Source organism: Condylura cristata, unplaced genomic scaffold (assembly GCF_000260355.1).
Source record: "Condylura cristata isolate star-nosed mole 26May11 unplaced genomic scaffold, ConCri1.0 scaffold00023, whole genome shotgun sequence".
Lineage (NCBI taxonomy): Eukaryota > Metazoa > Chordata > Mammalia > Eulipotyphla > Talpidae > Condylura > Condylura cristata.
In genome coordinates, this window is record NW_004567124.1 from 18193420 (window position 1) to 18210954 (window position 17535).

Below are 17535 nucleotides of genomic sequence, written 5' to 3' on the forward strand. Positions count from 1 at the left end.
ACGCCCGCCCGGAGCGCCCCGCGGTCGGGCGGGCCACTGTGGACGCCGACGCGGCAGCCCGCAGCATGGATTCGGACTCCGGCGAGCAGAGCGAGGGCGAGCCGGTGACCGCCGCAGGTACCCGGGGCGACTGCGGTCCGTCTGGGAGGGCTGGGGCCGGGAGAGGGGAGACTGGGGCAGGGAAGCGCGAGTCTCTCTCCGAGCTGCCAGGCAGCCGGTCCCAGCAGCCCTGTCTCTTCCAGCCGGGACTGCGCTGTGAGTTTGCTTCGGGTCTCTTCCCCCTCGGCGCTTGGGCGGCTCTCCACGCCGCCGGGTCGCCGGGCTGGGTGGGGGCGGGGAGGGCTCTGGAAATTCGCGTCGTGTAGTTTGCTGCAGCCAGGGTTGCAACACAGCTCAGCCTTTGGGATAACTTTCCGGAGCGCCGGCCGGGTCCTCGAACCCGAGGAGCCGGACATGCTGAGGAACAGGTGACCCGGCGCTAGGGTGTGAGCGGGGACTCCGGCCAAGACCGGCCTCGCGGATGGACGGGCAGAGAACCAACCACAGCCTGTGGTTGTGGCTCCCGAAGCTGTGGGACTAGCCGTGCAGGGGTGCAGGAGCCCCGCCGCCCCGCAGCCGGCGGAGGACTCTGCGCGGAGGGGTCCGGGTGCTGACGCGGGGGCGCACGGGGCCGGGCTTCGCTCTCCAGAGGCGCCGTTGGCTTTTCACAATCGATAGTTATTGAAGGTATGGGTGGATGCTTACTTAAGAAAAAATGAACGTCGTCCCCGCCGCTCCCTGACACTGAGCAAGAGAAGGCGGCCACCCACAGCCGTGGGGCGACTTACCGCCGGGATCTGCTCACCTCCACCGGTCCGCTCCGCCCGCCGCCCACGGGTCCACGCCCGGAGACCCGCTCGCCCCCTCCCCTCCACGTATCCGCGGCGCCCCGCGCCTGCGCGCCCTGGAGCCTACCCCTGGCGGCCGACCTCTGACCTTAGAGCTGTGACTCTCTGGAGACTGACCTGAGTTCCCAAACTAGCCCCTCTCCTTCCCGGCAACTAGGGGAGACACGGTCAACCCCAGTGTGGGTGTAGCAGAGGCAGGCTCAGGCACCAGGCGCTTTGCCAAGGACCCTACATGTATACAAATTCTCCTTCCTCACTGCACTTAACCAGGTGATTCGTATCTTCATTTTACGGGGGCTTCAGAGAGGTTGAGTGATTTATCTGTGTCCCAACCAGGGAGTAACAGGGAGCCCAGGAACTCCCCTTCCTGCATCACATCCCTCAGCCTCTCACAGGGTGGCTGTGGGGAGAACCTTCAGGTGGGAAGGAACAAGGTGGCGTTGAAATGGGGTGTAAGGCTTACTGTGTTGCAAGGGCTTTGTATAGGCATGTGTGGATATGGTTGCTAACCATGAGCCTTTTGCATCCCTGTATGTTTCTGTGACTATAAACACCAGGATTTTCACAGGTGGCATGTGGATCTCCTCACATCATTTAGAAGTGATGTGTGTATGTGCCTAAGTCTATTTCCAGAGCCAAAAGGGTGGGAGACATCACTGACACTGGCACTTTAATCTCTTAAATTCCCAGGAATTAACATGTACTCCCTGCCTCTACTCCAGATCTCTTTTGCTGGAGGATGGAGAAGTGAGGGGTTGGAGGGAGAAGAGAGAGAGGTTTAGGAGGCTCAGAGAAAGCAAGAAAGGGGAGGAAAAACCAGCTCTGGGGAGCCAAGAGGATCGTCAGGGCCCTTGTTGTTTCTTTCCCCAGTATGCCCAGGTCAGAGCGATTGGCCTGTGAGTGTTTGAGTGGGTTTGGGTCAGAGGCCACTCTGCACACCTAACAGTAGGCTTTGCCCTGAGGTCACATGGGCCCTAGGAAGAACAGGGCGGCCTGCTGGAGTGAGCTGTCGCCATTTGTTTGCTCCTTACGGTTTCCTTCAGTTTCTTTTTCCATCCTGTGCTTGAATCTCACAAGTTGAACATTTATTTGAATGTCACGGCTCTTCTGCTAAATGGCATTCCACTTCACTCATTATTTTCAGTCTTAAAGTATTCTTCTTTGTGACATGCTTCAAAACTAGTTAACTCATCAAGTTGCTGTGACAGGCTGCATCCTGTAAATGGAAACCCTGTTACAGCTTCAGACATAGGCTAAATGTATGTTATCCATAGGGGCTGACCTTTGTCACTATAAGGAACTTGGTGTTTATCTGTGGGTCCATTTCACAGTAATAAAACCACCTGCAGGCTAAATGGGTGTGTAACTGAGAAAGGAAAGCAGGGCAGTGGGATCTCCTGGAGTAAAGAACTTGGACTCCAGAATCAGAAAAACCCTAGTTTCAGCCTGTCCCTGATGGACAAAAATGCAAACTTCAGTTTCCCCCTCTGTAAAATGGGTATAACAATAACCCCCTCAGGAGGGTTGTGGGAGTTAAATAACATAAAAAATGTTCTTGCTAATCATTCAGCGAATAGTAGCTGCTCTTTTGGTTATTACCTGATTGAAGTTATCCTCAGACAACAGCTAAGTTATGTGCTCCCAGTGATTTGTAAAATGCAAATCACTAGACATGTGTAAAACAATTAGATTGTTTTCATTATTATCACATTCATATAATTGCCTACGGAGATTTGTTTTGAAATTTCTCCTTTTCATTCTCTTCCTCTCTCTAGTATACATGCATTTGCATTTGTGTTTGTTTGCTTATTTGGGGGAGGTTATTTCTAATGTACCTCTTCTCATCCTCATCTTTCAACTCAAGGCTTGAAGATGGGGATATTCAAACCAACTATTTTCACCATCCCTTTCCTGCAGCTCTCAGAAAAGTTGTAAAAAAGCAGAGGACTCCTTACCCAATCTACCTGCTAACCTGGAGATGGGAGGGGTTCCCTCTTTCATACCAACTCAAATAGAGAAGTGGGGTTAATCCCTCTCCCCACCTCCCCACAGGTGAGAATCTTTCCCTTTTAAAGTGGCAGGAGGTACCCAAAATGTGCTCATCACAGTCACCCTCCCTGGCAGAAACTGGCAGAAGAGTGAGGAAATGTCTATAGACCACCTAATCTTTACTGTATCCCTTTAAGGAGGTTTCCAAAGATCCCCCACTACTGACTGTGCATATCTCTCATGGAGCAATACCCTGCTTTGGAGGGTGAAAGAGAGAATGAGATTTGTCTGATCTGTGTTTTCTGTTTTTCAGGAAGCACAGGAAGATACTCTGTCATTCTGCCGCCTGTAGCTCCCCTCTGCTTTTCTGTCATTTTATAGTTCTTTCTATGATTAGGAAAGAGGCAGGGTTTATGGAACATTGGATTCATTCCAGAGACCCGACTTGGCAGTCTCTTCTTTGGCAAACCCACCATCTATCTCTCAAAAATCCTAGAGCTTGATGTATTCACTCTAGTGACTGAGTCTTTCGTAAGAAACAACAAGCAATTAAACATCATCCGTGTCAGCTTTTCCTCACGCTGGCTTGTAATACAGAGATAGATGAGGGGAGACAAGCTTTTTCTACTTATAGCTAGCTGGTTGAGGGTAGTCAAGCTGAAGGGACTTCTCAGGCTAGGTAGGTGCTGCGGGAAAACACTTCCATTTGGGAGGGTAAAAACAAGAAAACAAAATAGGGGAAAATAGCAGACCCTTGCTTGCTTTTTTTTTTTTAGATAATATGTTTATTTTTTTTTAGTTAATATGTTTATTTTGTGCCTTTTTCCATCTCAGTTGTAATCCCCGTGGGCTTTCCATCACCAAATCACCCATGTGCCATCACCATAGTTCAGTGTACTCTCCCCCTCCCCATTTTTTATCCCATTCCCCACTTCATCCCTGTAAAATGACTCTGCTGTATAGTTGTTCACTACTATTATTATTTTCTCCCCTGGTACTTTATACTCCTGCTGTGAGTGAAACCATCCAGTATTTTTCCTTTTCTTTCTGGCTTATTTCACTAAGCACAATCCCTTCCAGCTCCATCCATGTTGCCACAAAAGGCATGAGTTTATCTTTTTGATTGCTGGGTAATATTCCATTGTGTATATGTACCACATCTTTTTAATCTGGTCATCTACTTTTGGGCATTTGGGTTGATTCCTTGTCTTTCCTATTGTAAATAAAGCAGCAATAAACATGGTGGTGCAGGTATCTTTTTGTAACTTTTGGGTAGATACTTAGGAGTGGGATTGCTGGGTCATATGGAAGCAGGCCCTTACTTTTGCCCTCCCCTTTCCTCCTCTCCTTGGGACCCAAGGTTGGTCCATGTGAACAAGGTGGCAGGCAGTGAGTAGGTTTCAACAGATGGCAAAGAAGAAGAAAGGCCTTCGAGAAGGTAGACACCACTTGAGCAAATAGTTCAGAGGGCAAGTTATAAGCAGCATAGTAGCTTGGTCCTGATGGTGCCGAAGAAGCCCCCATGGATCTGACTGTTGAGCAGAAGAGCTAGGTTTTTAGAAGCCACATGTGGTGGATGTGAGGTGTAGGACTGCTGAGGATTAGAGCCCCAGCTTCTGGGGTGTGGCCACAATATTCTCTCTCTCCTTTCACTGCTTCTGTACAATCTGTCACCAAATTCTGTTCATTTGTTTCTCTGAAATGGCATTTGCATCCTTGTTCTGCTGCTTTGCCTTAGTGCTCCTGCCCTTCCAGGGCTGGGGAGATAGGATTTGCATACTGGTGGCCACAGTCCCGGCCAACAGGAACCTCTTATCCTGGGACTTCACTCTGGCTACCTCGCTGCGTGCTCTCCCTGGACTCTATCCTCTTTCCACTGTGTGCTGTCCGGTTACTCCTGAACATGTCTCACCTCTTATGTTGGTCTATAAGCTCTGCAAGGACAGGACTGGACTTTTTCATCTTTATCACCTCCTCCCAATACCACAGGTATCCTCAGCACAGTGGAAAGTTCCTAGCTGGTTGAACGGCTGGCTGGATAGATAGACGCACACATGGATGGCTCATTTTGTTGGTTGGTTCCCCATCTTCTGAGATGGAGGTTAGCACATACAAAGTTTATTTGGGATTGCGTTTGGGAACAGTGCCTAAAGAAGGAGGGGTTGGGAGAGATGCTAGACAGCAAGAAGCTGAGCTTCAGGCCTCAGGAGCTGGAATGGCATTTTAGAACTATTCCTAGTTAGAATGAAGGGTAGGATTCTTATATTCCCTCCAATAATAATTATTAGAGTAGGCCATGGCAGGAGGTGGGCTGTGACCTTGGTGAGCCTATTCCCCTCAGCTCAGGGCTCTCTGCAGGTAGCACTCCTAGCAGCTGGTGAAAGAAGTCTGTCATTCCTGAAGGGGAACCTGAGCAGTACATTGCATCACCCACCACAAGTAGCCTCCAAAATCCTACAGGAATGTTTGATTAGAAACGGCATCTCTATGTACCAGCAGAGTTCTGGGAATAGCTATTGGACTCTAAACCTTACCTAGACCTGATTAGGGCAGTTTAGCTTTCCAGATGAAATCAGACCATCAAGACCTCATACCTCTATACTTCCCATCAACCCATATAGTCCAGTAAATATTGGCTAATAATCTGTTTCGTGTTCAGAGTGTTACAGGGTACTATGGCATACAGAAATGGCATTTATGGGACTCTGGCCTCCAGAGGTTTGTATACATATTAGGGAGAAAGAACAACTACCTCACCTGAATCAGCAAAAGGGATGGCAATAAATAGGATTTGAAGTATGGGTCATTGTGGTTTGGAGTTCTGGCAAGAAAGCCTTATGGGGGAAATAGGCCTTAAAGACAGCTTTGAAGGGGTGAAGGATTTAGATGGGAGAAGAAAAAGCCAGGGGAAAACAAGATGGGGGCAAGGCCAAGAGCCCCTGAATGGCCTGTGGGGCCCATGAGGCCACCCCCTCCAGGACTAATGGGGAAAAGATGGCTGTCAATCTGAAAGTGTAGAATTGAGTGTTATGGCTTGTGATTGTAGCCAAAGTGAAAATCCTCAGAGATGGAGAGAGAACGCCCATGTGTATGTAAATATGAAGCCCTATTTTATATGTTATTTTTCTCTTTTAAAAAATGGCACCCAGGTCCTCCCTGGTGGCGCAACCGTTTTAAAGTACAGCATGACACTGTGAAGCTAGCCACAGCCACTTAAGCATGAGTTCAATCCCCGGCCATGGGAGTGACCCACATGGCGTGGCAGGTCTCTCCTTGTCTGCTGCTCCCCTTAGCAGTATATTTCATCATTCCACCTGTCCTGCCCCCGACTCTGACTCTGGTAAATCCTCTCACATACACACACAATGCCCCCACGCCCACTACCCCCCCCACACACACCTCTGGCCTGTATGTCAGATCTGCATGCATAAATAAATAAATCTTCGGGGGGGGGGGGAAATAGCACCTGCTTTTGTATTTGTCAGCAAAACCAAATTATAGTCACACTTTCCATTAGCACTTTTCTCTAACGGGTTCATTTTCCTCAAGTTTCCATTGGCTTCCATTTGAATTCACATGTAAATGTCTTAAAAGATATGATGTACATAATTTTGTTTTCTTTTTCAGCCACTTCATTTCCAACTCTTTATATAAAATGCCTGTGTAGGTGGGTGTTTGGGCTGTTTTCTGTACCAGTATAGAAATAAAAGGATTGAGTAGAAAATTTAAAAAAACAGCCTGATTTAAGAAAACATAGAAGAGCAAATAGCCTTTCCCCCACATATATTAAGACATGCTAGGAAAATGTTACTTTTTATACATCAGAAATGCTCTTTTTAGGCAGCTGCATGGCACACATTCTGAGACTGCAGAATGTGCAGGCTTCAATTTCATATTGGGTTTCCTAAACATCATTGCCTGGGAGTAACTTTGAGCCTACTCACGGAAAATCTAGTGTGCAGACTATAAACGTGGAAGGTTTGGCAGCACAGAAAGTGCTCGACACACCCTAATAGAAACCAGTATTTTGTAACTCAGTTCTCCAGGAAAAAAAAAAGAGAAAGAGAGAGACACTTCGGTGGCTTCAAAATATTGCTTTATACTCTTAAAAACAAAACAAAACAAAACAAACAAACAAACAAAAAATAAACACAGGAGCAGCTATTAGCTTCTAGGTTCTTTTTTCAAAAGTAAAATATTCTTTCTGTGAAACTACTTTAGCCCTGAAAGGAAACATTTTGGCTTTCTGGAAATTCCCAGTTTATACGTCTATACTAGAAGAATCTTATTTCATGTAGAGGAGGAAATGCTGTAAAGAGCTGTTACTGGTGAGCACACATGTCCCACGATCCTGATTTGGAGCCTGTGGGTTATGCTGGGAAGGGAAACAAGCATTCCAGCACAGAAAACGGGAGGGAGGTGATGGAGGCCTTCTGCAAAGAGGGTTTTAGCTGCAGCTCTTTTTAGCGCATTTGAGTCTGCTTCCTGATTTCCTTAGGATAACACCCAGAACATCAGGGAGAGAAGACTGGGGTGGGGTTAAGAGAAAGTAGGGTTTAAGAAGCTGTGGCAAATATTAAGCATGATGAGAAACTGTGAGGATGGTCTTTGCTAGTCAGACTCCAGCCCCAGAGAGTGAATACTGAATGTGAAATAACAGTGATGCTTTTACTTTGTATTGATTCGCTTTATATTAATTAACCACCTATCATGTATTTAGGATGCAGTTAACTGTTTATATGGCGTTTACCCTTCTACCAGCCTCTGGGCTAGGTGTCACAAATAGCCCCATTTTATAGGCATGCATCCTGTCAGTGGATATGAAGCCAGTCTAAAAACTGCCTTAAAAGCCCTGCTCTTGTGTTAGGTCAATGTTGACCAGTAGGTTCCTTTGCATCCCCAGCCACAGACCATGATTATGCCCAGAACCCTGAACAGTAGGCTCCATCTCTTACACTGGGACAGTAAATCTCCAGAAGACCCCATTTTTACCAATAGACATATACTGCATCCACCCAAAAGCAAATGGGCAAGAGATTGACTGCCACTGGCTCCAGAATAGTGTCTGGTCAGGAGTGGTTTGGGAGGGAAAGTGGGAAGAACAGCACAAAGAACAAGCAGGGGGAGAAAGTCCTGGAAATACCTGCAGCCACAGGCATCTTCAGGATCCTGAGGAGCTGGTGGGCCGTGAGCGAGGCAAACACTGAGAGGATTGAAAAGCAGAGTCAAGAAAGGTGCCAAGTCAGACACATGGTTCCTGTGTCAAGGTATACGTAGCAGGGTCCTAAAACACTTTCTACAACAGCGTTTAGAATCATTTCAGATGTAGAATTCCCATAACAAGGTGACCAGTTGGTGACCAAGTGCACATCTCAAAGGTGAGCCTGTCGCTTGGTGAGAAGAACTAGAGATGCAGAACTGACAGCCTGCTCTGGGGTCTCCAGCACAATCTCTCACTGCTTCTCGGTAACATTATCTTTTGAGTGAAGGAATACAAGTTCATGGTAGAATATGTGAGAATGATGCAAAGATGAAAATGAGATTGAGCTCTTGAGATGTACTTTTCCCAAGGAAAGAGTGTAGTCCTAAAACAATTCTGAATAAGTACCATAAAATCTATTTGGGGAGGCGGGAGATTTATAAGAGTTGAAATGTTTACTTGGGACACGAAAAACATCTGGTTACACTGCCAGATGTCAGAACCAGAACTGGAGTCTCTGGCTCCTCTGTCATTCTCCCAAACATATAATTTTTTAAAAATTTTGTAATAATTTATTTTTACATATTTTTGTGCATTTTTCCATCTCAGTTGCAATCCCCTTGGGTAATTTTTAAAGGTTCAGAATCTTTGCAGGGAAAACATTTGATAAAATTCAACATCCACTTGTGGTAAAACTCTAAACAAGGTAGAAAAAGAATAGAAGGAATCTACATCAATATGATTAAGGCCAAATATTACAACCCAACAGCTAATAAATACTTAATGGTGAAAAACTGAAACTTTCCCTGAAGATTAGAAACAATGCAAGTTCCCAACTGTCACTATTTCTGTTTGACTTAGTATTAGAGATTTTGGCCAGAGCTATCAGACAAAAACAGGAAATAAAGAGATTCCAAGCAGGAAGAGAAGTAAAACTATTTCTATTCACAGATGATCTGATGCCATATACAGAAGACCCTAAAGACTCCGCCAAAAAGTAGAAACAGTAGATGAATACAGCAAAGTGACAGGTTACAAAATCAGCATACAAAAATCATAGCATTTCTATATACAAGGAACAAACAAGAAGCAAATAGGTCTATTTACAATTGTCATGAAAAGATTCAAATACCCGGGAAATACCTAAGGAAGTGAAGGAGCTATATACTGAGAACTACAAGAACTTATTAAAGGACTTAGTGACATCAGGAGATGGGAAGATAGCCCACGTTTATGAATGGGGACATTCAAAATAGTCAAAATGACTATCCTGCCTAAAGTGATATGTAAATTTAACGTAATTACCATCAAAATGCAAACAATATTTTTCAAAGAAATTGAAGGAAAAATCTTGGAATTTATTGGAACTACAAAGGCCTCAAGTAGCAAAAGCAATCATCAGAAAAAAAGGAGAGAAACAGAGGCATCAAATTTTACTATAAAGCAATGGTATTAAAATAGGAATGGCACAAAAATAGATACACCTATCAGTGGAATTGAAAGCCCAAAAATAAATCCATGTACATACCAGTGCCTAATGTATGATAAAGCAGCCACAACCATACACAGGAGAGAGTATCTTTAATAGATGGAACAGTGGAACGCCACATATAACAGAGTGAAGTTGGATCATTCTCTAACTCCATACACAAAAATAAATTCCAAGTGGATTAAAAATATAAGACCTAGAACTATCAGAAAGTATTGGTAATATGTTCTGTAACATCGATAGTAAAGATTTTTTGGTGACTTTACCCCTATGGCAAGAGCAATAAAAACAAAAATAAAAAAATGGTTTTAATACCATTTACCATGACTAATAAAAAAAATCAGGATATATTTCTTACTTTTGAGAAATGTTACACATAAAATGTTAACATTAAGGGAGACTCACTGAAAGGTACATGGGAGTATTTTATACTATCTTTACAATTCCCCTATATAATTTATACCTATCTCAAAAATGAGCATTTAAAAAATTCAAGGTGGTCTTCTCCCAACACTAATAAATTCTTTCTTAAAATGCCTTAATTCCCAACCACTATTAGATACAAGTTCTTCAGCAGGCTTTACAGTATTATAATTAATCTGGAGTGGGAGAAAGGAATGCTAGTACACAGGAATTCTCATAATACTCCCACATGACTTATCTTGGGCCACACAGTATTTGGTAAATAATAATCATTCCATATTTCATTTTTGGAAATAAAAAAAAAAATTGGTTTTAGGGCCCTCCCTGGTAGCACAATGGTTTAACGCACAGCACTGTGAAGCTCACCGCAGCCGCTTCAGCACCAGTTTGATCCCTGGCCATGGAGGTGACCCACACAGCACAGCAGACCTCTCCTGTCTGCCCACTGCTCCCCTTTGCAGTACACTTCGTCCACCTGCTTTTTCTGTTCCCTGCTCTACCTCTGGTGAATCCGCTCACTGCCCCTCACCTCTGGTCTATACCCCAGTTCTGTATACATTAAAAAAATTTGGTTTGACCTCAAGTTAAAAAGCTTTCACACAGTGAAAATGAAAAGTAAGAAGATTTAAAGGACTGCCTACTGAATGACAGAAAATATTCACTTAACATATATTTCACAAGAAATTAATAATACCCAAGATATATTTTAAAATAACTATGAAAAAATAATCTAATAATCAAATGTACAACATATCTGAACAGATATTCACCAAAGAGGATAATCAGAAAACCAACAGGTATATAAAAAAATGGCCATCATCATGGGAAGGAAGGCCACAGGGATTACAATTGAGATGGAAAAAGACACAACATGATGTAAAAATAAACTATTATAATAAAAAAAAATGGCCATCATCACTTCCAATAAGAGAAATGAAGGTTAAAGCCACAATAAAATACCATTTTACCCCATTGAGAATTTCACATATCTCAAAGACCCCAAAGACAAGCTCTCAAGAAGATGTAGAGAACAAGGAATCCTATCACGCTGCTGGGCAGAGTGTAAACTGGTGCAGCCATCATGGAACACATCAGATTTACCTTTAAAAACCACAAATAGGGCCCTCCCTGGTGGCGCGACGGGCTAGGACGCAGCACTGCAAGCTGACCGCAGCCGCTTCAGTGTGAGTTAGATCCCTGACCCCGGAGGTGACCACATGGCGTGGCAGACTTCTACTGATCCGCCCGCTGCTCCCCTCAGCAGTGTACTTCATCAGTCTGCCTGTTCTGCTCCCCACTCTGTCTATGGTGAAGTCTCTCACTTCCCCTGCACCCCTGATTTGTACCCCAGTTCTGTATGAATAAATAAATAAATCTTAAAACACACACAAACACACAAAGAGAGGGCTCTTCCCTGGTGGCCAATGGGTTAGGAACACAGCACTGCAAACTAGCCACAGCCACTTCAGTGAGAGCTTTATCTCCAGCCCCGGAGGTGATCCACAAGGCCCGGCAGACCTCTCCTGACCCGCCCACTGCTCCCCTCAGCAGTGTACTTCTTCCATCTACCTATTCTGCACCCCACTCTGTCTCTGGTGAAGCCTCTCACTACCCCTGCACCTCTGGCCTGTACCCCACTTCTGTATGCATAAATAAATAAATCTTTAAATATATATATATACACATAACATTAAAAAACTTAACATTTTTAAAAAAACAAACCACAAATAGAAATATCACTCTACCAGCAAACCTACTCCTGGGCATCTATCCAAAGAATGTGAAACCATCAATGCAAAACACTATGTGCTCTATACACACTATTTACAATAGCTAGAACATGTAAAGCAGCCTGAATGCCCATTAGTAGACAACTGGATCAAGAAGGTATGGTATATTCACACTCCGGAACACTGGTTTGTTAATACAGCCATAACAAGAGATAAGATGCCGACTTTTGCAGTGAAACAGAGAGTATTCGAGGGAATTATGTGTGATGAAGAAAACCTGAATGCTAAAAACTGGATATTTACATACCGACCATCTGACAAAGTAAAATCCTTATAAAAACTAGCAGACATTAATAAATATAATGAGGGCTCAGAGGTCAAGGGAGAAAGGAACAAGTGGATATAAAGGATTGTGGTAAAGGAAAAATAAAAATAGAAAGGACTCAGTTATTTTAAATGTTGGGATATCAAAGGGACCCACAGCTGTTTTCTTCTGACACCTTCCATTGTGTTCTTGCCATCCTTTCCCTTCCTAGGATTCTCCTTCCTGGCACATGTCCCAGAGGACAAACTGCAATAGGCCCAGACAAGGCCATTCCAGTACCCACCTACTCCCCTTTCTCAATCAAGAGAGACCTACATGGACCCCTGGGAAAGGCTCAGCATTTTTCTTTTTTATAACTGAGAGGTATTTAGTAGCTTTTATGAGGCAATTGCAAAGGTTAATTTACTTTGTGTTTACTACCTACTGGCTTCAGGTATAGAGTATCGGCCTCTAGTTCTCTATTTCTGTTCAGATGAATTTTTTTTTTTTAAAAAAGAAACAATCAAATGTATTCATCTGTGTTTCCCTCTCTCCCCTTAGAACTTAACCTCATAATTCAATGGTTCAGTGTCAGTCATGAGAGGCAGAGTTTAGCTAATCTCAGTCTGATTTTAGAGAGCTCTGAGCTTTTAGAAAGCTCAGAACAGTAGCTGATAAGAATTTAACCTGAATTTTCTTGAGTTCCTTTTTCCTTTTGACTTTTCTGACTATGTAGTTCTGATTTCCCTGTACCCTTCTTCACTTGCTTTTCCTGACTGCCTCATTAATCTCAATCATCTCCTAAAGCTGAGCCCTTGACCTTGTTCTTCTGACAATAATACACTTTCCTTTGGAAAAGCCCACTCATTCTTACAATACAAAGCCAAAGATCCCTAAAGCGGTGGCCCAGCCTCGTCTTCTCTTCCAATCAAGAATGCTGCCTTTGCAGGCCTCTGGGCCTCTCCTCACTGTTCAGGAGACACCTCAACTCAACAAATCCACACTCAGGCCACCCATCACCTGCCTCTCATTTTCCCTCATCTTTTCTGGTAGCCTCCACAGATACCAGGTCATTCAAAGTGAAACACTGGTGAAGTCAAAGAAATCCAATCACCTTAAATCACAAAATGTCAGGCTTTCACTATTTATAACTGCCTCCCCCACACAAAGGAAAGCAGAAACAAATATTCAGTCACATAGTTTTTGAATGGTTAAAAACATAATGAAATTTCCACAAATAGTAATATTTTCCAGCTACTAGGGAAAACTTTAATTTGAAGAAGATCTAATGATATAGAAAAGTGTTTACACTATAATGTAAAGGAAAACTTGACCCATATTATCTCAATTTTGCTTTACACATATGCAGATACATAAATACATACATGTGTAGCTATGCACACACCTATGTACTGCTTTTCATAGAGTGAAAAGGGAAATTTCCTCACATTCACATATGTCAACACATTAAAATAATTTAGTGCTGGAACAAAATTAACCACTCTATATGATGAATTTATAGGTAATTTCATTTCCTTCCATATACTGCCAGATTTCTGTATGCTTTCTTCAATCATGCGTGTAACTTTCAGCAGGACATGTTATTTTATTTTAAAGATTTATTGATTTATACATACAGAACTGATGTGCAGCCAGAAGTGCAGGAGTGGAGAGAGGATTCAGGGTGGGTTAGGAGAAGTCTGCCACGCCATCTGGGTCAGCTCCCTAGCTGGGGATTGAACTCAAGGTGAAGCAGCTATGGCAAGCTTCATGGTGCTGTACTTTAACTTGTTGCGCCACCAGGGAGGGCCCCGGACATGTTATTTTAAAAAGTAACCATCAAATGAGGACCAGAAACCTAGTCTACTGCTCACCCTGTTTTCTTGAAGTTTTGTCTCATCAACCTCCTCCCCACACACATCCTCTTTTCTCAAAACTCCTCATTCCCTCAGTTCTCCATCATCCAGTTCCCCTCAGACCTCACTAGCACCTCTCAGTGGCTTCTCCCAGCCTGGGAGTGGGGGCGGGGGACGAGGGAGGTATTCCAGATTCTCTCTTCAGCCCTCTTCCAGTTCATCTCTTGCTCCCACTTCAGTCCTCCCCAACCTTTGGTGCCTCCATCCCATCTCCACCCTCCCCTCTGAGTGCACCCTACCTGAGCCTTTGGGACCTTTGACAGTCTACTGGTACTGAGCTTATAAATTTGAGGCCTACAGACTGGTCAAGGGCACAGGAGCTCAAAGGCCAAATGCACTGCTGAGTGAGCTTGCTGACGGGGCTGTCTGGTGTCTGGACCACGGGCTCCTCGCTGGTGCTTACTGACCATGCAGTACAGCTGGCTTCCCTGACCTTCATCCCCTCATGAGCCCCTTCCCTGCCCCTGATTCCCTCCCACAGATAGTGACCCTCACTTTTTATTTACAAATTGATTTTGTGTCTTTATATTTTACAGTTTGTAAAACTGTGTATTTTATAATTGGGGAGGGGGTAGGAAGGAATAAGAGCATTTAAAATTTTGTGATAAGGTTATTGGCTTTTAGGGGGTATTGCTCTGCCACTACAGATAGTGGTCTGCCATTCCAAGCAAAGTCATTTTTGAGGAATTGTATGATGTTAAATGCAATTTGCGTCTATTTTGAGAAAATAGAAGTACAGTGACGATTTCTTGTACATCTTAAAGGCCCCAATATTTTTACTGCTTCCCTCTCTCAACCTTATTCTACTCTAACTCCAGCAGGGAATTTACAGGATACAGAATTGGTCACCCTGTAGAGTCATACTTATCAGGGTTTTTAACCCAGTTTTAAATTAGCCCCAGCCACTCTTAATGATTGCTATTCCCCATCAGACAGGATTTTGTCTATCTTTATTTCTTCATTATACTATGAAAAATAATAATTTTAGCCCCATTGCAATTGACCCCATTTTTCCCATTAAAGAAAAATCACTTCCTTAATTTTCAAGTGGAAATCAGTATCAATGCCTATATTAAAGTAGCCAAAACTCTTTATTAATTGCAATTGAGGGGATATGATCACCAATTTTTAAAAGATAGATAGGCAAAATGATTGAGATAGGGTGAATTCTTGGAGTAAGCAGGTATTTGTGCAGAGAATGAAGGATGGCACATCCTAAAACTAGCAAGTGTAGTAGTTACACACACGCCCTTTCCCCCCGAGCTGTCTCCAGACATTTCACCCCCTACTTTTCACTCCAGGACGGAGGTTAGTGTGGGCTGAACTAAATAGGTGGATGGAGAATTCTGTTTTCAACCATCGTCATTTTGTTGTTTTTCTTAAAAAAAAAACAGCTCCTAAAAATGACACTGACAAATTGTCATAACCCAATGTAAGTAGCAATCTCTGAGCAAATGAAGAGGAGTGAAGGCCAGTGATAAGTAGGGGCACAGACGTCTAACAGACAGGATGGAGGCAGGTAAGGCCTAAGAGCTACTGACCAGGACATTGGTGATATAGCAGGGAAGCCAAAGGGGCAGTGGCACCCCAAGATGGGCCCATTCTCTTGAGGGCCACCTGGCCGGCAGCTGGTTTGTCACTCATGGCTGTCCAAGCTTTCTAGGCCTCTCCACGTGAAGGATAGCCTTTCTTAAAAGAGTTGAACATTTTCAGAAAAGCTTCTCCTTAGTATAGGCCTACTGACTTTTCACCCCAATTTCAACAGCTATTACTCCTGACTTTGCACCTGATAGCTAGTCTCCCTGCAACCTCTCCCACCCAGGGGCTCCTCTGAATTTCTCTGGCATGCTTCCCACCCCTAGCCATGAGGTTTTTCGGGTGCCAGAGAAACCAAGGCAGAACTCCAATACCTGTAGCCATGACTGGAAATTGGTCATAAAGTAGAGATCTAAAAGCTTGCAGAAGATAATGCTAAGTGATATAAGTCTGAAAAAGAAAGACACATACCAGATGATGTCATTAATATGTGGGTAGAGAAACCAAACTAAGCGTCAGATCAAGACAAACTTGATAAATAACCCTTGAAAGTTGATAAGAGAGAACTGAAGCATCCAGAGCGGGGAGAGAAGGAAGCCATGAAGTATGGTAAAGGACTATGGGTGATTCGGTGGTGGCTGATTTGACAGCTGGTTTTTGGGGGGTGAGGTCCTAGTGGTGCCTCAATTTAAGTTAATTGATTTGAAAAAAGTAATGTCAAAAAGCTTCCAGAAAGAAAAGGCAGGTCCTTATCAGTGACTAGTTTCCTAAATAGCAGTGCTGAAAAATAAACAACAATGACACAATGACTTCTCAAGATGGTTTGAGCAGAAAGTTCTGAGCCCAAACCTTTGGTAGTTGGGCAAGTGGAATAGAGTCTCATTTATGTTATTTAAAAGTTACCTTACCTTGTTCCCTTCCTTAGGGAGTTGCTAGAGCAAGTGAAGGTCAACTAGGGGTCTCAAGCCAAGTCCAGCCAGCCACCTGTTTTGGGGTGCCCCCCAATTAAGAGTATATTGACCTTCTTTAAATGACTACATTTAAAATAGTTCCAAAAGGGCCTACACAATAGCCTCTACTTTGCCATTTGGCCTTTTATTCTCTGGCCCTTTAAGGTAGTTTTTTGACATATGTGCTAGACAGTGTCCTATTGAAGTGGGGAGTAAATTAGGAAAGAGAAGATCATGAGATTCAAGGAATAGGAGATGGACACAGGAGAGAAAAGCATGGGGGAGGATGGGTGAATGGGGATGCCAGCCTGGAGCTGGTTTAGAGGAAAGTGCGCTGGACTTGAGCCAGGGCACGGAGCCAGGCACTCACTCTCCCACAGGAGGGCAAGAAGGAAAACCAAAGTGGTTGGTTCGTTAAGGTATTGGAACCTACTGAGAAGAATTTTATATTCTGCTACAAATGTCAGAGTAAGCTGGTGCTAGAGAGATAGAAAACTAACCAGAAGGTAAACAAGGCAGTCTTTAACTCCTGGAAAAATGGGATGAATAAGAAAGGAAATGCGTGCTGGAAGTTACAGAACATACGTGACTCAGCTACGGATGGTATCTACATCACAGGAATGTCATCACTGAAGTTTTATTTAACCAAATATTAAAATAGAACCATGTTAGAAGGAGAAATGAGAGGAGAAAAGAGCTCGATTATCCCTTCCATAACATAAATTTGAGAGCAAATAAAGAACCTAACCGTATAAGCTTGTTACTTACTTGCAGTGTAGGGGTCATTATTAATGGAAACAGCTAAAATAGCTTAGTGTCTTGCCTCTATAGTGCCAGCATCAGAAGTGGGTCAGAGGATGCTGCATTTTGCTATAAACCTTATAGAATAATTTGACTTTTAAAATAATGTACCTTTCTTACTTTGAAATGTTTTTATTTTTAATAAAGGAAAAATGACTAATGCCTAGTCAACTCAGGAAGTGGTGTCCCTGGAACGATGTCCAGATAGAGAAGGAACATGGTGGGGGCGACCCCAGCCCCTTGGTGGCGGAAGCAGGCTTCAGTGTCCAGACCCATCCAGCTCTAGTCATCAGTTACCATTATTGTTCCT

At 43.7% G+C, this 17535-nt stretch overlaps 1 protein-coding gene across 1 annotated transcript in view; it reads left to right on the top strand.

The window, feature by feature from the left end:
• The first annotated feature begins 14 nt into the window (after window positions 1-14).
• Window positions 15-17535, top strand: part of TNFAIP8L3 (tumor necrosis factor, alpha-induced protein 8-like 3) — a 41411-nt gene continuing 23890 nt past the window's right edge. The window contains exon 1 of the mRNA XM_004687792.2: window positions 15-117. Within this exon, the coding sequence (XP_004687849.1) occupies window positions 66-117 (52 nt within the window). The 5' untranslated portion in view covers window positions 15-65. The remainder of the gene's footprint in view (window positions 118-17535) is intronic.